The sequence below is a fragment of the Rhipicephalus microplus genome, chromosome X (assembly GCF_043290135.1).
Source record: "Rhipicephalus microplus isolate Deutch F79 chromosome X, USDA_Rmic, whole genome shotgun sequence".
NCBI classification, from domain to species: Eukaryota; Metazoa; Arthropoda; class Arachnida; order Ixodida; family Ixodidae; genus Rhipicephalus; species Rhipicephalus microplus.
This window is the reverse complement of record NC_134710.1, coordinates 32,611,889-32,633,824: the sequence shown is the minus strand read 5'-3', so window position 1 is coordinate 32,633,824 and position 21,936 is coordinate 32,611,889. Positions and strand designations below refer to the sequence as shown.

The window sequence follows — 21,936 nt, the reverse complement described above, 5'->3', positions numbered from 1 at the left end:
TATAATGACCCACATTTTGTTCTATCGAAGGGAAATTTTGTTCACACCATTTGTATTTGCGTATTTGTACAGGTGCCTGGGGCCCCTTAAGAAATGTTTGTACATATACTGTGAGTGTAAACAATAAATTACGCCCTCAACACAAGAAATTATACATCTTCAAAAAAAAGGGTTGAAAATTTGGTAATAAGGTAACAGTAATATAACAATAAGAATAATATTATTTGCACGCTCCAGAAGCAATGTTCAGACTATTAGCAAACAAGGCAAATTATAATACACACAAGCCAGAATATATGCAAAAAAGTGTAATACTTTTATGAAAAACATAACAGCAATCATTTGTGTAAAGTTCATGGTTGATCCACGTGTCACGAGAATCGGCATAAAACACAAAAGTGAAACGCGCCTTTACAGAGTTAAATAAACGTTTACTGTACACTGGTAAATGAGGGTTTGCCGAATGTATGTTTTGTTGTTTGGCAGCTATAGCCCCGTGAAACATGAACGTATTCTCGTTGAAGTTTTGTACATCTCCATCCCGACGAAGCATGATCAGAGAAAGATGCGTGATAGCAAGATGAGCGTTGCATTATTGGACGTGGAAATTGGGCTAAGGGTGCCATTCCTCGCTCTGTTAAACCAAGATTGAACTTCGTGGTATCTTCGTGGCGTCGTATAACTTCTGCATATGCAAATTTATATCAAAGTGCAAGTGCGTCGATGTTCTTTCTCGATATATATTATACCGGCTCACGGCTGAAGTAGGTTTGCCCCTCCCCCTCCTCCCCAACTCGCGAAAGACTTAGTGCGCCACTGTCAACTCAAGGTGACGACGCGTGTGCCACGTAACTTCTTTCCGCATGCCGTCCCTCTCAGCTTAGCTTCCAGCGCGCTCGTTAGCGCAAGAGAAAAAAGCAATTACAGTGCGCGAGTGAACAACATAAGCGTTCTGCGCAGCGTTGGCGCGGTTGCGGTGACTCCGAGTGCGGGCGCAGCAGGGCTGGAGCGCGCACGCTATGAGCGTCGTCGAGAACAATCAAGTGGCACGGCGGCGCCTGATGACTGAGCTGTTCCTGTATCTGACGGAGAGCTATGCACGTAGCTTCTACGAGTTCTTGTACGGCCGCTGGCGTTGGCACACCGCATGGTGATGTCGGTACTGTTTGACGGAGTTGCGTTTGTAGATGAACGCCGCCGTCGGCAATAGCAGATGTTGTAGACAAAGCTGTCGGCGTAAGGCGATGCCCATTCGCGGCACGTGACGTGCTTGGCATAGTCTTGGGAGCTGGGTTGAAAGCGATGTCTTTGGATGACTGTTGGAATACTTGTGAACTGGCTGATGCCTCATCGCCCAAACCCGGTGGAATCAGACAACTTGGCTTGTTGGGGCTGCGTGTTTGTGACGGCCCGGAGGATCGGAACCAGGCGAATCGCAGAGCAGGAGGAAGCATAGCTACCGTGATGGCGTCCTGCTGCGAGATGATGTTACGGAGATGAAAACGAGCCTCCTTTTCGATGAGCCAGATAGCTGGACATCTTGGCGAAAATTCGGGCAAACACGGTGGTAACAGGATGTAGCGTACCATGGTTAATAGCCGCGCCATGGTGATGGGTGGGTCAGAGGTATGTTGGCTCGGTGCAAGTGTCTGGTCGCATTTTCTGGAATGTTATTTCATGGTCCGGGTAGCTACTGTAGCGGAGCAGGTTCCGTTCCAGCCCACGGAAAGTTATCTTTTCAGCCACTTTTTCTTTCTTCACATTTGCATTACAATTGGTCTAATAATATCCCCTATACTTTCCGTAAGAATATTGCCTGTTGGATCACACAAACACGCACGCGCACACGCAAGCACATGCACACACAAACATACATACATGCCCGCACACGCACGCACGCGCACACACACATACACACACACACACAAGTACACATACATAGGAGAAGGAGGAGGTAAGTTTATTTACAGAAAGCCAGAGAGGTCGGCCTGAGCGATAGCTTGCTCTAGCCTGCTACTCTACACTGGAGAAGGGAAAGGGGAAAAAGAATAATGGATGACGATGGTGAGATACAGAGGTGAGTATGTAGTGTTCTTTTTAGCTGAGACACATTTTATAGCCGCGCACATAGTCCAGTTGTTTCTAAAAAGGTAATAACTGCTCCTGTGACCGCAGAGTCACTGTTGGTGTCTGGCCAAGGGCCCAACATGATCTCATCAGTTAATGACCTACTGCGATATAGTTCCGTAGAAGAAATCAGTTTTTGTCGTTCACGTGCGTATGCTGGGCAAACACAAAATATGTGCTCAAGTGTTTCTCGCACATCACAGTGTTCACAATTAGGACCGGTTTCACTGCGACCGATGATATGTGCGTAACGTCTGGTGTACGCTACACCAAGACGAATGCGGTGGATCATACTTGTGAGTTGCCGTTTCAATTTAGGAGGCATGCGGAGCCTCATTTCCGGGTACCATTTGTGTAGTCGCTGGTGTCGCCGTTCCGGTTTGGTCCAGTGCTGAAGTGTGTAGTTGCGCATCACGCAGCGAAGCAGGACGTTCATGTCAGCTCGTGAAAACGCAATGCGTACTTCAGGGGCACAGCTTAAGGCATTTTTAGCTTCAGCGTCTGCCTATTCGTTTCCCATCACGCCGCAATGAGCGGGAATCCACTGGAAAGTTATAAGATGGCCATTTGTTGAAGCAACCTGAATAAGTTCTGTTATTTCTATTGCCAAGCTGTAATACGGACCTTGCTTCATGATGCAATTAATGGTTTGCAAAGCGGGTTTGGCATCACAGAAAATCGTCCAGGCTCGAGGTCGCTCTCCGGAAATAAACCTTATTGCCTCTCGGATAGCGACAAGCTCTACGGCAGTTGATGTGGTTTTATGGTCCACTTTGAATCGTCGAGTGATATCCATGTCTGGGATGACAAAGGCTGCGGCGGAGGTGTTTAGCGTGGTGGATACGTCGGTGTACACGTGCAGAGAATCACTGTACGTTGTAGAAATGTGATGTAGGGTCAGTTGTCTGAGGCCAACAGAAGAAATGAGCGACTTCTTCGTAATTCCAGGTATCGTAAAGGAGATAGGTGGTTTAGGCAGGACCCATGGAGGCACTGCAGGGGCATTTGGCGGAGAAAACCTTGATGGTATAATATTTTCATGCCGCGATATTACTCTTGAGAAACTGCAATCTGGGTGAGTGGCGGGTAGTACTGACAGTGGGTGCTGTCTGTGTCTGCTCAGTAATCGGAGGTGAACTCTAAGTGGCTCGCAGAGCATGCATACACTGATGGGACAAGCCCGAGCCTCTGCGATTGTCCCATTTGTTGAAGTACAGTGCCGTAGACCCAAGCATCTTCGTAAGCATTGAGCTTGAACACTCTCTAGTGTCTTCACACAACTAGGTCTCATATTGGAAAGCACCGGCATGCTGTATCGAATGTATCCCACAAATAGAGCATTGTACAATTGAAGTACCGATGATTCTGATGGGCCCCATCTTGTACACATACATACATACATACATATAATCTTTTCGATGGCTACATTTTCTATGTAGGCAAAAATGCTGTAGGACCATGTGTTCAGATTTGGGCAAACGTTAGAGAACCCCAGGTGGTTAAACTTTCCGGAGGATTTCACTACGGCGTCTCCCATAATTATATGGTGGTTTTGGGACGTTAAACCCTATATATGCATATCAATCAACTCATGGCCACTCAGTCAGCATGCTTGTAGACTAACCACTGCACCACACTACGCTACAGAACCGTCTGAAATGAAACAGGCTTGTGTAGGCACCGATGAGTCGTTTGCACACGGCGCGAACATTCCTGCAGTTACCCCAAAGACTAGTGCTTTCCTCTACAAGGAGGAAAGCACCCTATCTTGCGGTGCCATGTGCAATCTTTAGCGCACACTTCGTAGTTTGGAGGAGCAAAGTGCCCCTTTAACGGTAACGGCACAGTTATTCCGGAAAACTTTTTAGTGTAGTGCACGTGTACATCTCTGAGATCATGAGGGAAAACTAAGCAGCGCTGAGCGTGTGAGCTTTTCTGTCACAGTTGTATTTTGAGCTGTAAAAGACAACTAGAGTTGAATAAAAACTAACTATCCAAACTTCAATTAGGCCTCCATCGTGCAATAAACACGTGGTCTTTCATCTTTTCCCTGGTCTGGTGGGTCGAGCTGCGGGGTAAGCTTAGAAGCTGAGCTTCCCACTGTACTCCAGTCTATTGCTTTATTCTTCGCCACTTTGCAAACTGCTGCCATCGCTTCTAGTCACCGTAAGCAATGCTGATGAGATTTATCAGACTAAAGCGGAAACATTTTGTGGCGCTCCTAGTACGGCAGAACTAAAGCATTAAGAAGATTCCTCACTATCATCGGCTCACAGCAGCTTTGATAAACCAGCGATGACGCTGTTCATTTTTGATGAAAAAAAAAAACCATTTTCCTGAAGCAGCAAATGCTCTGGCTGGCCCATAAAACGACTGCTCGTTCCCATCCATAACAAAGCAAGTACACGACGCTTTCGCACCTTCTACTGTAGCCCGCTTTGTAATGCCACAGTACATGGCGCAAAAGAGTCGCATAGGCGGCCCGCACCGCAAGTAGCATTTAATAACAATCGTCACAGGAAAACTTTCGAAAAAAATAGTTACTGCCCCGCCGCGGTAGTCTAGTGGCTAAGGTACTCGGCTGCTGACCCGCACGGCACGGCTTCGTATCCCGGCTGCGGGGACTGCATTTCCGATGAAGGCGGAAATGTTGTAGGCCCGTGTGCTCAGATTTTGGTGCACGTTAAAGAACCCCAGGTGGTCTAAATTTCCGGAGCCCTCCACTACGGCGTCTCTCATAATCATATAGTGGTTTTGGGGCGTTAAACCCCACATATCAATCAAAAAATGTTACTAGATTAAAACATTCCTTGGTAACATTTTCATTTCCTCGTAACACTACAACTGAGTGCTTACTGGGGGTAACGCTGTCAAAAGGGGAGGGGAGCTCAGCCCCCGAACTTTTCTCAGTTTGAGGAGGTCTCGTGTCCACCTTGCCCCCCTCCCCTCCCCAGCTGCCACGCCTATGTGCGTTACCTAAACAGATTTATTCCACAGCCGCTGCACGCCTCCTCATGACTACGACGACTTTATTCTAGTCGCTGCGTCGGCGCAGCCGAAGGCTACAACATCATGACAAAATCGTTTAACGGGGAATGCTGATGAACACAACGAAGACGCAAACTTACCGAAGTGATGTATTTAGTGACATTTCCTATGGAAAGGTCTTGCATCACTTGAAGCAATTTCCATCATGGTGGTCGAAAGGTTATAGTGTTCGACTGCTCACCCGAAGGTAGCGGGATCGAATTTCGGTAGCAGCGACCGCATTTTCGATTGCGACGAAATGCAACATGCTCGTATACTTATAGTTAGGTGATCTTTGAAGAAACACCTGGTGGCGGAAATTTGCGAAACCCTACGGCGTCACTCATAATCATGTCCCGGGTTCAGGGAGTGAAACCCTTAGAATGGAACTCGGAGAGTTTACTCATCGTTGACTAATGTCAGATGCGGGACATTCAATGCGTGTTATAAGGCGCGATTTCACTTTCTTCGGTTGTATGAAGTGTGCAGGTCTGCGCACTGTGCCAATTCTTTGCCCCCCCCTCCTCTGCTGATCATTTGACTGTATATGTACTAAATAATAATACACCAATGAACAGACGCGCGAAATAGAAAAAGTGAGCTGGGGTGTTAGAGCCTATACAATAGGCCACTACCACGCAAAAAGTTCAATAATTCCTTCACTGATTTTCTGTGCGAAGACAGATCATGCCGCCTTTCAAGACCTGACTGTTCTGACAAAGGTCTGTCGTCAAGTCGAGCTAACACAGCAGCTAGCTGCCGTCTTTGCACTCTGTAATGACGGCAGTGACAGAGAACGTGCTCTAATGTTTCATCCCTGCCATTTCATCGCAGTGCAGGGTACCAAGCTGAATGCTCCAATTTCTGGTTAACCTCCCGGCTTTTCTCTCATTTTATTCTCTCTCACACACACACCAATGAATAACAAGCAAGGCTGATCACTGATCAAATTGATCGGAGACTAAAGCACAAACTTTTTTTAGGGGGGGAGGGGGAGGGCTCTACAGTACGGCAAAGCCGAACATTAAAAAAGAATGAATCGCATTCATAATAAGCTCACAGTAGCTTCAACAGAACACTGCTGATATTCTTTTTCAATGAAAGAAAATTATTTTCTTGGAGCACCAAGTGTTTTCACCAGTTCATATGAACTTTACTCATTCCCATCTGTAGCATGGATTGGCCGCAAGGCACTGCTGAATCAAAGCATGAAAAAGTGATGTAATGCTGTTTGTCCGCTGTTCAGCGCTAGCCTGCTCTGCAATGCTACAACACAAGCGGCGAAAATGTCGTTCAGCGGCCCGCACCGTAAAGATCATACAAAAAAATCTTCACAGAGAATTGTTGGTAATATTTCAATATATGTAACATTCCCACGTAATATTGTAATTTTCTCGTAACAATATAACAGGATGATTATGTGGTCAGGAAAACTTCGCCTTAGTAGTTGGTGTCCCCAGCATGCAGCCGAAAGGGACCACTGTCGAAAGCCCCCCCCTACCTCTTCTTAATGGAAGGCTGGGGCCCCCGTCGCGTCCCCTGGCTGATACGTCTATGGTTAGCTGCCATGTACGCTGGATTTATTTCATGTAGCAGTGTCCAGGGCTACCATGCTCGTGAGCACCAGTGTTTCACATTAGCTTATCGCTACTAGTGTTGCTATAATACTTATGTCCCTGTTGACATCGTTATGAAAGTTCACGAAACTGCGTGTACAAACATCTGCAACTGTTGAACATATGGCTGCGTGTGCAACATTTATAGGTATTTTTAGCGTCATTTAATGACGTCGCTCAATAAAATAAAACAACATGGCCATCTTCCGTCCAAATGCTTCACAGAACGTCGATTCCCAAGGTATATGTGTTGGCTAGTTGGTAACAACTTTATTGGTGGTCCGCCAGAGCTTTCGCCGACCGGGCGTTAGGTCTCCCGCGTGGGCACGTCAAGACCTTGCCTGACCGCCACCTCGCGGGCCTACTGGACTGCCCGGAAGTGGTCGCCAATGCTGGGGCTGCATAAAGGCTGGTGCACACCGGCGACTAGCCGCGGTCGCGCGACCATTTGCGACTGGTCGCAAGCAGTCGCGAACGGTCGCAAACGGTCGCAAAGCGACTGTTTTGGCCAGTCGCTTCCTGACCGATTTTTTGGTCGCGCGACTGCAGTCGCAAAACACTTTAACCAATCAGCGAAGACCAGAAGTGACGTCAGTCTTTGTTTACATCCGGCCACCTCGTATGTTATTTTATTTCTCGTTGCGCTTGCCTACTGCCGTGAGGTACGAACGACACGTACGTTCCTCCGTGGATTTTTCCTCGCATCAGGCGAATGCCACCACGGCCAGCTTTAAGTACTCGGCCGAGCTCCTCATCGACGCGATTAAAATGTACCCACATCTGTATGACAAGCGGCACCCTTCTTTTAAAGATCCGACAATGAAGGACAGGGCTCGGGCAGAGATCGGAAGCATGTTCGGCATGTCGAGTAAGTACCGAGATTTTTTGTTTCAGTAGCTATATAAGCAAAAACAGGTGTGTACTGCATGGCTGGCGTTGCCAATGAATGAACAATGAAAATATTGGTATTTGTACTGCAAGGTTTTAGTTTGCATGAGATGTATTGACTGTGATGTATGCGAGCGCAGTTGTGTGCACGTTTGTTCTCGCGACTTTCCGAGTTTAACATCGAAATCGACATGACAGAACATTGTATAGCTGATAATAAAGCTCAGACGTTCGAAATACTGCTCGCAGTTGCCAACTCACCTAGCGCATGCTCCTTGCTGTGTTTGTACGTCATCCTCTGGCCAAGGGAATGTGTGCTTTTGTGAACGTGCGGCATTTGCAATGCATAATATCTAGTGCGCGGTGAGGGAGGGGGGGGGGGGGTGTTACGCTTTAATTCTGCCTATGCATTGCAGTTGTGCTGTTTTAAAAAAGAATGCAAAGTAGCTTCTGCTTTGGGCGCATTTTGTGCACTCCATAGAGGAGCGTGTAATTAAGACATACAAAACATGTTTAGCAGCACTCTCAAATGTCCGGATTTGGGAGTCAGACATGCTGTTGATGCCAAATGACATGCAATCGTAAAAAAAAAAAAGATATGGTAGTGTTCTAGGGGCTGGGCGAACACTGAAGGAAAGCACAGATGGGGGAATTTATTCCTCTGCAATGTGGCCCATATCTAATCCTCATTTCTTCACAACTGTTGCTTTCCTCTCCTGTGTTTTTGTCTATTGGTGCCTTTATATTTCGATTATTCCTTTATTCCCAGAGGTTATATCTCTCCGCTTCCAACTGTGCTTCGTTTTTGTTTGTTTTCTTTGTTCCTATATTTTAAAGTCAATTTTTCATGTCTGCTTCTATGTGTTGGTATGTTTTCATGTTTTGGTCCCTTTATTTTCTTATAATTTCCTTCCTCTCGCTCTCTCTATGTTACACTTTGAATCATATACTATGTTTGTTGAATTTCTTTTTCTCAAAAATTGTCATCTTGCTCTACTTAGTTTCATCCTTCTTTTTTAGTTATTTAACATGTTTGCTTTTGTTTGACAACAATTGCTCCCGCTGTACACGACAGTTTCGCTTGGCTGATACCAATGGTATATACTCACCTGTGGAGTTTTGCACAATGCAGTAATGCTTAGAAAGTTTCACTCTGAAGGTGATAAAGACATCATGTGCTGGTTCATGAAATAGACTTTTTGCAAGTGAACTTCAATTGCCGACAGTATAAACAGCCTCTTTGTTACAATAGCTTGGCAGACATGCTTACCTTCAAGAAACAGTGTACATAACTCTTTGCGCAACTAATCATTGCGTCAGCTGTGATGTTGTGCACATGTAGGTGGACGGTCGAAAACACTAGGTGGGCGGCATTTCTGGAACCCTCGGCTGCAGGTTCCCTCAATCATGGGCAGAGATTTTGCAATGTTTAAGCCCCTACCAATACTTAAGTTTAGATGGCATGCGATTCATTTTGATGCCCAATATGCAGATTTCTAGGGTGCTGCAGCCGAAATGATCTGGGCAAAGAAAATAAAGACCGCTCACAATTGTGCTGAAATAAAGTAGGAAATTTATCAGCAATACAGTATGCACAATACATTCTTACAGCAAGGGTTTTATTTTCAGGTGTCCTTGTTGAGAAACGATTTAAGAACCTGCGTGATATCTTCAAAAGCAAACAACAAGACATACGTGAAAGACAAAGAAGTGGAGCCGGAGCAGCCGACATTCCAACAATAAAATGGCCCCATTTTGAGGCCATGCTTGAATTAATGGAAGGAGAATCTGAGTCTGTGGCTTAAGTTCAATATTAGCTGACTATTGAGTACTAAAGAAAAAAAAAGTTTATTTAATTTACATGACTGTTATACATACACATAAATACACACATATCAATACACATAACTACACTGCACATAAACATAGAAGTCCCAAGAGGTAATTCACAGTGGGCATGCATGTGATCATGAACATGGTGGCAATGGGCTGTTTTGATGTCGAGTAATTGTGGCTACAGCTACGAAGAATAACTCTGTGCATCATTCTTTCAGGGTACTGTGCAACATGAGTGCCATTGACCAAAGGTAATGAATAATGCTTACCCTCCATTGAACATAAAATGAAATGTTTTGGTTAGCATAGCACAATGCATCAGCACAACACAAAAAGTATAGCATACCGTACAAGTAACACGTGGACAGCTTCACAAAACAGAATATTGAAGACAGAACAGTAAGAATGAGAGAATTGAGTGTACTTTCTGTGTCATTCTCGGCTCTCATTTACCAAAAGAAGGAAGGCTTAATACAAAATCTAAAAATCTAAAGAGATCGCTTATTGCATGTGTCATGAGGCTGTTCATAGACAAGCATTGCACATATTCATTACAAGAATGCAGCATAAGTACTTATATTGTAGCAAAACAGTGAAAACGCTCTAAAAATGCAAACAATAGCACTGAAAGAATCACATATTGCATGTTCTCTTGCAGCAGCCACATCACAGCAGAAGAGGCTAACGAGAGGTGAGCATGCACAAAAATTTTCAGTACCATGTGCATGCGCTTGAAGCTGTACACGCATGGACTTGAACCTAGAAACAATATTTTTTATTACTAGGTGATTGTACTTTGCAAAATTATGAAAAATACAAGTGTGCTTGAAAGGCGGTGTTCAGGTCGTTAGCTTGCCCAAACCACTGCATTTTTTTAAATACATTCAGCACTCAACACTGAACAAAAGCACACAGAAATACATGAGGGCACAGGCATTGTTTCTGTGTGAATGTGGTTATTGTACAACGTCAAATATTTCTGAAAAAGCAAAGTATTTATCAGCGACAGGCCGCAATTAAGCAAACTAATGCATTATCTGCATACACTGGCAGCACATTCATGTAAATTCGTTATGAACAAGTGCCCAGTGCTGATTGCAATACAAGTGAGCTGAATAATGTGAAGCATTCACTCATTCCTAGCAGTAAAATGATGCTGCAAAAGTCGTACGCAGCATGTATTCAAGAAACATAATGACAGCAGGCACAGTTTCATCAGACACATCGTTTGCACAGCCATTTAGGATTGATTGTATAAATTTCATTCACATAGCCAGTGAGATATTGTTACGGGGTTAGAGACTTTTGTACAAAATGCGTTTACAGGGGAAAACTCACAGGCAAGATTCACAATGGCTGATTAACACCCTCGCGTGCTTATCAGCTGCTTGAGTTCTTCCTCTACCTTTACTTCATCTCCGTGACAATATCTCTTGTTCTCATTTAGATGTGCAACCTACGTAGCATTTTATTAACATAATAGGCACATTAAACTTCTGTATGCACACCTTCCATACAGCAGTGCTCAATCAAGAGGTAACGCAAGTGTAAAATAAACCTCGTGTTGAGTGAAATCATAATGGCATTTTAACTCCCGAAGAATGCCTAAAACTGTTCATGTACTAGTGGCATCATCAAATACATAGAGAGAAGTTTTCATCACTGCAGATCACCGCCTCGGCCAAGCCATGCAGCGGAACCGGAACGTACCCCTGATACGGCTGAGGAGACTGGTGTCGACACCTGCAGCAATGAGTAAAACCTTTATGAATCCACCTAAGTAATGACAAATGAAGGGTATGCATAGATAGCCAATCTATTAAATCTTAAAAACATGTTTTGTAACCTTCTTCATGTTCTAGCACATTTGGAGAATGTGCCTAATGTTTTCACACCAGATTCTGCTGCATGCAATTGTAACACTTTATAAGCTGTATAATAATACTGCCTCCTTCTGCAATGATGCTTCAGCAACCACCTCAAGAGAGCAGCCACCATCAAAACGGTGTGTAAACGAAAAAATTATTTTAGGTACTCCTGGCAAGAGATCACAATCACAACTTTTCGAAAAGGATCTCTTTCTGTACATTTAAGCAATATGTATAATTCACTGCAGGTCACGCTTGTCAAGACGACAACAGACCTGCGAGGGCGCTAGGTGAGATATACCGCTAACTCTTAGAGGATAAACTTGCAGATTTTTTTCTAACAATCCTAGGAGCGCATGCTACAAAATACAAAACTTTATAAGGTTAACGCTCGGTCAAGTTGATACACAGACATAGTAACAAAAAAGAGTGTGAGAACGACAAGGTAGAAACAGAAGAAACAGGATAGAGCACTGACTTTAAACTGATGTTTTTATTGTGGGCACATTTATACTAAGGCAGACAGAACCCATGTAACTACCGTAATATTTAGGCATTAATATCAGAACATCAGCACCCTGTCCCAAAACACGAGTGTCCGTTTCAAAGATCAAAAGCCCATTTATTTCTCACAGAGAGGTAGACGCCCTATTGACCCATTTATCTTTTAAGTGTGCTATTTAATTTGCTTCAGTTCCTCTACATTTTTTTCTTTCTTAGTGCCGAAAAGCACAAACATCAGTTGAAAGTCAGTGCTCTGTCTTGTTTCTTCTGTTTCTACTTTGTCGTTCTCACACAGTTTTTTTTGCTAAATGGTGCTTCACGAAGTAACAATGCAACCTTAAAGCATTCATATGCATAAATCGCAGATCACACTTGCTTTGCAGGAATGCAGGAGAGGGCACAAGCCATGAAGCTGTGGCGCAAGCGTGCATGGAGCACCTTGAACACATCAGAGGGAACAAGGGGGTCATCAAAAAAGATAACATTGGTTTCTTCGCTCTAGGTACCGATGCACGCCTCAGAGAGCTACCAGTGCACATTGCACAAGATGTAATGCATGCAGTAGAACTTATGCTGTATGAAGCAGAGGCAAAATTGCATCAGAGCAGTGAAGCAAATTGAAGTGTTTATATAATGTCAATGACACCCATCTTTTTTCATCTTGTGTTCACTTTTCTAGTCTCAACTTAAAGGGGTCATGACTGGTCTCTCAACAATTGGCGGTTGTCAGCAAAAAACAAAACTACAGAGTAAAATGTGCTAGTACACGTGTGAAAAGGGGCCTTAAGAGATCATTTTAATCAAAAATATGCCGTAGAAGTGCTCAGCTCCTAAAACTCAACCTACCACAAGTGACCGCCATTTTGTCATGGCATGCGAGACGTCACAAGCCGAAGGAGCAATGGCAAATGGTATACGCATTGCACATTCACAGGACCCATTTTGACATCCGAAATTATTTGCTGCAAGTACCAGCGCTACATTGCTGACACAGTAGCCATGTTTCGACCCCTGGAAGTCATTTAGGTTTAGTGGAGAGTTCAACAATGCGAAAAAATTTGATTGCAAGCGCAGTTGACGACGGAACACGACCGTCTGCCAGATTGCACACTGTGCAGCAGCTTGTCGAGCAAGCGGTTCGCGATGTCATGGATAGTGAGTGCGTCAGTACTGCCCAACTGTCAGGCGACTAGCTCGTTTATAAAAATATGCGATTAAAAATTAGCAGCTTGACCAAATCGCTCGAATTTTGCCAGCTTGTATGTGAACATACAAGAATCAGCTCATACAACACACATTATGGTTGAAAATTGGGTGTCGTGACCCCTTTAGGGCAACTTATTTCTGTGATAATTGTAGTGATAACCGTGCAATAACTCAAATATTTTAACATGAATTATTTATTTTTGTGTTTTCATGATTATATTTGGACATGACAGTTTTCCCTGTAATGTATCTTTTTTTGTGTTTTCATGATTATATTTGGACATGACAGTTTTCCCTGTAATGTATCTGTTGTGTCACGGGTGATTTTTTTCTTGTTTGTTTAGCTTAAGAAGATGCTATGTACATAAGTTCTGTAAGCAATAAAATGCATTTACAACCCACCTTCACCTTGTACGCCTCAAGTGCTGTTCACCACTTTGTCCTGCCAAGGCACCTGACCGTCTGTGACGAAGTAGTGCGCCAATTTATCTCGCACTTCCTTGGCATACCTAAAACGCATAAGTGCCATGTGAAATTTCTGTCGGCACAGCCATGATGGAAGACACACACTGTAAAAGGAGCATGCTGAGCTTGAAAATCTCACGCATAGTTGCATTTTAGTGTCATAGTCATGACGCTACATTGCCAAAGTGTTCCTCATTTTTATGTATTAATGAGCGCTACCTCTGCTGTCTATTTTCTACGGCATCATCACAGCTTCTGATAGAATGCATATTTACTGACTAACTTTAGAAATTTCGATATGTCAAGTTCCATGACAGCCAAGGTCAGCAACTGCTCGCATTTGGACAAAACCATTGTACACTTTTGAGAGAACGATTGCGCTGTACAGTTAAACCTAATTAGGGCTGGTGCACACCGGCAACTAGGAGCGGTCGCGCGACCATTTGCGACTGGTCGCGAACAGTCGCACTGCTTGTGCACTCCGCAAGCTGTCGTATATGCAGTGAATATTTCTGTGCCTACACATTTTGGCGAATCATAAGCATGCATCAACCTTTTCATGGAAGAGCGTACGTGCTCATATCACTCAGGTTGAAGAAGGGCAACCTAAACGTACCTGTAGCAATTTGCTTAGCATGGATTTCTGAAAAGCTGTAAATTCAAGGAGAACCTATTTCGCAAAATGTACATCACTCAAGTCTATTGTTTAAATTGCTTTCACACAATGTGCTACCGTCCACAATATGTATTGCCACTGCGCTACTGTCCACAGTGTATTGTGTCACTGTCAATTTAACAGAACATACGTAAAATTGTAGCAAGGTGCAGGGGTTAAATGCTGGTCATGTTTGTGAGAAATTTCGCATGTGTACTTGTGCAAACACACACCGTCGTGCATGCAGATACATAAAGGGTGGTTGGTTGAACCTCCTCCCTCCTCGATGCTGAAAAATATTTTTGGCATGAATACTTTTTGAGTGCCTTGAACAGCACATCAATTTGTCCTAAAAATTTGTGCATAATTGTACTCGCAAAGCTGAGGATTGTGTTTCACTTATTTTATAACATCATAATTGCGCTCTATATAGTACCTGTGCATCAGGATAACAGAAAACGGGAACTGACACGTCCACAATGTAATGTCATTGTGTAGCGCAGAATCCCATTTTCTGTGATTTTACAAGCGGAAACCACGTACTGATTAAGCAATAAGCCACAACAGATGGTTTTGAAATATTCACCACTGAGATTCTTAACGTACGTGCGCAACAAACGCGCCAACTTAAGTGCATTTCACCTCCACCTAAAGGCGATCGATGCGGCCGTAATCAAACCCCTCATTTACGCCTAAACTACCGACCGCAGTAACGACTGCACCATCGAGCCCGCATACGTCATAAATGCAATTCGTTCTATCCGCCCAAGCGAAACTTCCTTAACAGCGAAGCGCAGCCACAAGCCACAGCATATTAATCTTCAAACCACACACTCTTACCTAATGGTCATGGCCAGGCAGTCGTGCGCCGAAATTGTAGGCCGGTGGTTTGTGTCCTGCTTGGATATTGCGGGGCGCAGCAGTTCGAGCAAAGTGTCGAACGTTCGTGGCGGCATCCGCATGAAGCTAACCACCAAAAAAAGAATGAGATAACATGTTATGCACTATCTTATAAGCACGTAAAACAACCATAAACTTACTCTCGGAAATACTCCTCGTCGTGCGAGCGCAAGTCAGGAAGCAGACGCCCTGTGTGGCCAGCCACTTCTCGCGAGCGAAGGGACGGTCTCACCCACCACCGCCTTGCTTGCTTTGAACGTTTTCGTGCTGCCAGCGCTGACACGTTGGCTGAGCACATCAGCACCGCCACAACCTCTTCTTCATCACTCGACTCGAAGTCTATGATGCTGCCGGGAGAACGCTACGCAAACACAACCGTCAAAAACAAACGCATCGCGCCCAGCGGGCTCCGTATCTGATCAGCTGATCGTCGCCGGTCGCCCAAGTTCTCGTTGATAACGAGATCTGTACGTGACTCTCCGGGTTTGCGACTTCCGGTCGCTCGCATGAAGCCTTGCCGGTGTGAACGTCGCTCGCAGTTTGGTCGCCAGTCGCAAATGGTCGCGCGACCGCGGTTAGTCGCCGGTGTGCACCAACCTTAAGGCAGCGGCCTACCATGGCGGAAGGGTTCTGGATTATACACTTTGCGAATTTTCGGTACAATTCTGGAGCATCTGATTTAATTTGGCTACATCAATATGGCATATCTTGCATATATTCGTCAGATATATATTGACGTATAGTTTGTTAAACAGTAAGGGGTTGGGATACATGTGTGCCTGCAGCTGTCGTCGGGCCGCCGCTCATCCAGTTCACCTTCTCGCTGGGCCGAAGAAAGGTTTGATGGGCCAGGTATAGAAGGCCTCGGTAATTTCATTATAGGTCGTCAAACGGTCTTTGGTGTTTCCCCGTAGAGGATGGTCACCGGCGTGGTTCACGAGTTCGTGCGTCTTGGCATGTGCCGTCTCATTTAGGTTACAGCGTGTTTACGATACCTCTCCCATGTGAGCCAGGAACCAGAGGAGTCTGGTTGGAAGCTCTACCTCCTGATAAAATTTCCAATGCGTAAGACTTTGGCCGCTCATTGCGAGATCCATCTTTTAGCGAAGGTTCTGACCACTTGTCTCGAGTCGGAGAGGACAGTAGTGCATGTTGGATTCACGAGAGCGAGCGCAAGTGCTACATCTTCCGCTACTTCTGCGTGTTCAGATCGAATACTTGTCGATATTCTAGTTTCGTCTTTCCAATCGACGACCGTGATTGTGAATCGCGAGCGGTCTGCGTATTCAGCGGCGTCAAGAACTGCGTTGGAATTACGTCGGCGTAAGTGCTCAAGAGAGTTTTTGCCCGGCCACTCTTCTGGCCCGGTTGTGTTCCCGGTTAACGTTCTGCGGAATCGGGTCAACTCTTAGCGTTTGTCGGGTCGCATCTGCAGCAGCAAATTTCTGACTTTGTTTAGTGTGGTAGCGGATGCCGAGATTTTTCATGATCTGGAGTTCCGCTGTCGTGCCAGATAGTCTTTCCAGTTTTGAAGTGCACTGCGCCTCGGCTATTTCGCTGAGTGCATCGTGAAGTACAAGCTGAAGCAGCCGGTGCGTGCTGTTGAACTCGGGTAGACCCAGTTCCAACTTGTACAATCTGCAGATGAGGACGTTGATCTTGGCTTGTTCTGCCTTGTACCATTTGTGGAATCCCGCAACGTACGCAGTGTGACACATGACGAAAGAGTGCATAAGTCGTATGAGACTATCGTATGAGACTTAGGCCTCCGATGTCGCTGCGGGGGTGATGCGGCTTATCCGACTGTAATGCAGCGTGCAGTCGTGTCACGTAGGGCTGACTGATAGCAAGGCGGAGGCTGCGTGTAATTGTGCGTAGATTGCGTCACCACATATCTATGTGCAAGGGTCTGTGAGCGCATCCGCTCTCTATCGGTTGTCAGCTTATGAGGCCTCCCCTCCATTGAGTGAAAGCTTTAAGCCCTGGTTGTATAATGAACTTTGACCATGCAATATACCATATCGGTGTCTACCGTGCCATATATAGGATTACACGGGCACCTTCAATCATTCCGATGGTAACAACACTGCGAACTACAGTACACTTCTATTCTGCCAGTCATTTGCTTCAAAACAAGGTCGTCCAAGTTGTAGCGAATGCGTCACAGACTGTGTTTCGTTGGTAACCTTCAATGTTTGTATAATTTTCAGCTATTGGGGTAAGTAACCGTGACGGCAATGTTTCATCCGTGAAGCAAGAAAATGCCCCTTATGTGCTTGAATGGCTTTGTCACATGTATATAGGGTGCAAGATGCTTTATATGTCGGTGCGAACCACGGTATAGATTCTACGGCATCTGACTTGGTCGCGAGAGATGCATAGTTAGAAATCCGCCATGGTGTATCAAATGGCCACGGTGCTCGGATGCCGACCTGGACTTTGTGAAATCGATGCTGGATGCTGCGGTGACATGCCGGGGAAGGCTAAATGGCAGCCGGGCACTGTGCAACGTCGGTGTTTGTCAAGGAACACCAGATGGTTGAAATTTCTGGAGTCCTTCACTAGGGCGTCCCTCACAATCATAACGTCGTTTTAAAACGTAAAGCTGTATTATTAACGCAATAGCGTTAAAAGTTAAAGACCTCGTGTCGCAGAAAACCTACCACGGGCGTCGGCCCCGTTGGTTGTGAGCGAAAAATCGTCTGTGTGTCTGTGACTGAAAAATCAAGTTACTGAGATAGCCGCGGGAGGTTGCTACTTGTCCACGCGTGCGCACGCGATCGCACTGAGAAAGCCGCGCATTCGAAACAAAAAGTGCTCAAGGTCACAAGGCGCGGTAGTTTCTTTGTCCTGCCACCCCTCCCTGCTTAGCTTCCAGCGCTTTCGTCCGGACGAGGGAAGAGATAATGCAATTGCAGCATGCGAGAAACCTTTGTAACTCCACTCGCACTGGTCAGATTCCTAATATTTTTGCGGTGTTGAATTCATGAGGCAATAAGATCTTCTAGTGAATTCATTCCATGGTTACTTGAAAGAGTGACGAAAACGAGCCCATTTGGCAATAATAGCGCACGCTGGTCCAATCTACTGTGTGCGTGTTTGTGTGCGTGCGTGTGTAACAAAACATGAATAAGTATGCACTTAGCGGTTGAAGGGTGCACTAGGGGGTGGATTTCGCTATCGCGTTTAACTCTTAAACATGAAGCTTAGGGGCCCCCAATTTTGTTATTATTATTATTATTAATACATGGTTCGAACTTCATGCTGAAGCGAAATCAGCTGTTGGCCAGACTTCTATGTTCGCCCATGATGAAGCACACATAAGACAGGAGAAGGGCTGCCTGAAAACAGAATATTTACTGGAATTGAAACATGTCATGACGAAAACTACAGGAACACAATATAACAAGAAATCGACGAGCATAATACCTTGGTGGAGCCTATGCTTTTCTAGTAGACTTGTACTCATCTTACCGCAATTACTGTTTTTACTGCAGTACTGTCCCAAATTAAGATCGCTTTGTAGAAATTTGGCTCAAAGTATACATTTTTTTGTTCGAAGATTTCTCATTGCGTCGAGCGTCAGTCTGTCCTAGAACTTCTTTTTTGAAAAAAAATGACGTTCTGAATAGTTACACTGATGTAATAGACAGAAGACAACCACCTGTTTGTAGTACCAAGCCAAAACGAAATCCATATAGATTTCTAAAAAAACCACTTAGTTGCCGAAAAGTTCGTTCTGATCCGGTGTTCGAACCCGGGGTTGCAACCTTCGTGCTACAAACGGGTGGTTGTTTTCTTTCCCTTTCTTAACTCTTTCGAAACTTTCGATTCCGTATAACTCATTTGCAATGCTTGTGTCCATGTGCTTCAAATTGTCGATGAATTCGTCCTCGCGCTTAAGTGATACCTTCCTGGTTAGCTCAATTGACAGTGCGACCACCCCAGAAATTCACTGGTTCCGGTTAGAACCCCGGACTAGGACGACTTTTTCAGCAACTAAGAGGTTTTTTTTTTCTGAGAAAGCCGCATGGATTTCCTTGTGGCTTCGTGCTACAAACGCGAAGTTGTCTTTCTTCCCTTTCTTAACCCTTGCGCCACCTTGCGGGTTTCTACAGAACTCATTTGCACATATACTAATAATTGCAAAAACATCTTAAGAGCAGCCAAAGAGAACTAGTAAAGGTAGTTTTCTCGGCAACAGCTGCAGCTCTGTCTTTAATGAAGCTGAAAGCTGAAGGAACGCAAGTGCAAGTGTTTCGATAAAATATCATTTCATGCGTCATTTCCAATTCGGGACGCTGTGACTGAAACACTACCGTTTTTATGCTTCCGTACAAATCGTGATTATCTTAAATAACAGGGCGACTCTGAGCCTCGACTCCCCATTCCCCCCTATTTTTTTTTTTTTTTAAATAAACTCTTAAACATTGAACGGTTGCAGCTGAGGAACAGGATAAGGAGCGAGACAAGGACGGCGCCTGCGTGCACTACAACTACCTCCTGGGCATGCCGCTTTGGAGTCTGACTATGGAGAGGAAAGACGACCTGCTCAAGAAGCGCGACGAGACGCGAGAGGAACTCGAAGTGCTGCGTTGCAAGTCACCCTAGAACCTCTGGGAAGAAGACCTGGACGCCTTCTCTGCCAAGCTGGATGAAGTGGAGCGGGCGCAGCGCGATGAAGAGAACTGTACTGGCGTCAAGACGACCTAAGGGTCCAATTTCGAAAAGTTAATTCGAGCGCGAAAACTTGACACGATCACTCACACACGCACACACCCATGCATCGAACACACACAGTGCCCACTTCTAACTGATTTATTCATAGCTCTTATTATGTTTGATGAAAAGCCCTTTCTTCAGCGGCAAGGAATCTGCATTGGTTCCTGTGTCGCACTGGTCCTTTGCGATATTTTTTAGCGGATGTAGATAGGGACTTGGACAATTTTCTAAAGGGGGGGGGGGCGGTTTTAAAGGTTTTTAGGTACGTTGACGATCTTTTAATTCTCTTTGATAAGCAGGGTGACCTTGCATCCCCTGATTTTATTTTAAACGTTTTTATAAGATTAGGACTAGGGCTTTCCTTTACTGTTGAATTGCCTCAAGAAGCTTGTCTGCAGTTTTTAGACTTTAGCCTCACGTGGAACGATGAGCATCTTTGCTGGTCTTCCCCTCGTTTTGAGAAGCAGCTGGTGCCGTAAGATTCTGCCCACTCAAAGATTGTGAAGAGGGGCGTTGCGTCTCTTTGCTTGGAATCAGCGCTAAAGAGGTTGTGCCCACACAGCATGAAACTTAGTTTCCTCAATCAGGTGAGCCCACTAGAGGCTGCTGGGTTCCCTCGATCGGTCATTACGGCCGTTGCTGAATCACTTCTGCAGAAGTTTAAACGTGGAACGTGGGAAGCGATGACTGCTACCCAGCGTTTAAGGATTAGGCAACAAGTTGTGCCATATATCCTTAAGGTATCGCACAATCTCAAGAAAGTCGCAGCCAGGCACGGCGTACCGATGGTGTTTTCCGCACAAAAAAAAAAATCGGAAGACTGCCAACATGTGTGTGATAGGAAGAAGCGCGGCTGCCAGAAGAAACATGAGAGGGCCTATGTTAAGTGTTCCATGGGGGTTGTGTACTGCATACCCTTATCCTGCAGAAAAGTGAACATTGGCCAAACCAAACGGTGTATTAATGACCGATTAAGGAAACACGCCCAAAAATTAAGAAAAAGAGATGACAAGTATGCGCACCTGGTTGCGCATGTCATCTCGTGTGGTTGTGACGCACGATTTTCTGAGACGAAGATTCTAGGCAGAAGCGCAAGTAAAACTGCACGTGAAGTGTTAGAGGCCTTTTTCATTGAAAAAAAAAATGAAGATCACTGTGTAAGCGCCCCTTCAATTTCGTTGTTACCAAGCGAACTTCAGTTTATCGCTCTGAGGCTATGACATTGATTAACTGTACATTTGATAATATATGCTGTTGACGTTCTATGGTGTGTGTGCGCACAATGTGTCCTATAAATATTCAAGCCTTCGAGCTATGAATAAATCAATTGGAAGTGGGCGCTGTGTGCGTTTTATGCATGAGTGTGTGCGTGTGTGTGATCGTGTCAAGTTTTCGCGCTCGAATTAACTTTTCGAAATGCTCTACCAACTAGCCAAACAACAAGTTCTTTTACAAGGGGTCCAAGGGCGGACGCTCTAAGGTACCTATACCTTTTAGGGGCGAAGCATCTTAAGGGCCAGGCTTGTCCAGTGTCTGTTGTCATGGCTACGTTGAATGGGATAATGCTCGGGTAACGTACGGTATGGTCAAAACTCATGTGAGACCCGCAAATAGGTTCAGTAATAGAATAAAATCAACGATACTTTCTACAGAATAATATCACACCCACAAGCGCAAACCTGTAGTCGGTGCCGTCAACGTAGATACTATGGATTTTATGACCTAGCTTTGTCGTCGAGACTGTGTGACCTTATGTCCCTTTGTCTATCAATTCACATTGTATATTTGGATAGCGCTCGGGTAACGTAAGGTATAGTCCAAACATATTGCACACACACTAATTTAACAAAAGACTGTTATAAATCATAATTGTGTCAGAACCATAAAAAAGACCTATACAAGCACAAACGCAAAACACTTGTCGGTGACTTTAGCGTAGACATTATGACCCTTAAGACATAGCTTCGCCCACTCGACATCATTCACTTTGCGAAGCTGCGTAAATATTGTTTTTGTAATAACTGGCCACTTGGTGACAGCTTGTACACAAAAGGTGCGGAAGTGTGCGATGTATGCGGCGACGTGTTTGGCTGTGTTAATGTCAGCAGACCACTAAAGTTCT

The 21,936-nt window shown here is 44.9% G+C and overlaps 2 protein-coding genes across 3 annotated transcripts in view; both read right to left on the bottom strand.

Moving 5' to 3' along the window:
- LOC119187123 (uncharacterized) overlaps window positions 1-21,936 on the bottom strand; it is an 82,645-nt gene that overhangs the window by 8,098 nt on the left and 52,611 nt on the right. The window lies entirely within an intron of this gene.
- Window positions 9,209-21,933, bottom strand: LOC119184980 (uncharacterized). 2 transcript variants are annotated; one of them, XM_075876175.1, is made up of 4 exons: window positions 15,233-21,933; window positions 15,033-15,158; window positions 13,475-13,581; window positions 9,209-11,237 (listed from the first exon to the last, which is right to left on the bottom strand). In XM_075876175.1, exons 1-3 carry the CDS (start codon window positions 15,388-15,390, stop codon window positions 13,491-13,493), a joined length of 375 nt encoding a protein of 124 aa, XP_075732290.1. In that variant the 5' UTR covers window positions 15,391-21,933; the 3' UTR covers window positions 9,209-11,237; window positions 13,475-13,490. The 2 variants fall into 2 exon arrangements, with proteins under 2 accessions (XP_075732290.1, XP_075732289.1); XM_075876174.1 differs by lacking the exon at window positions 13,475-13,581.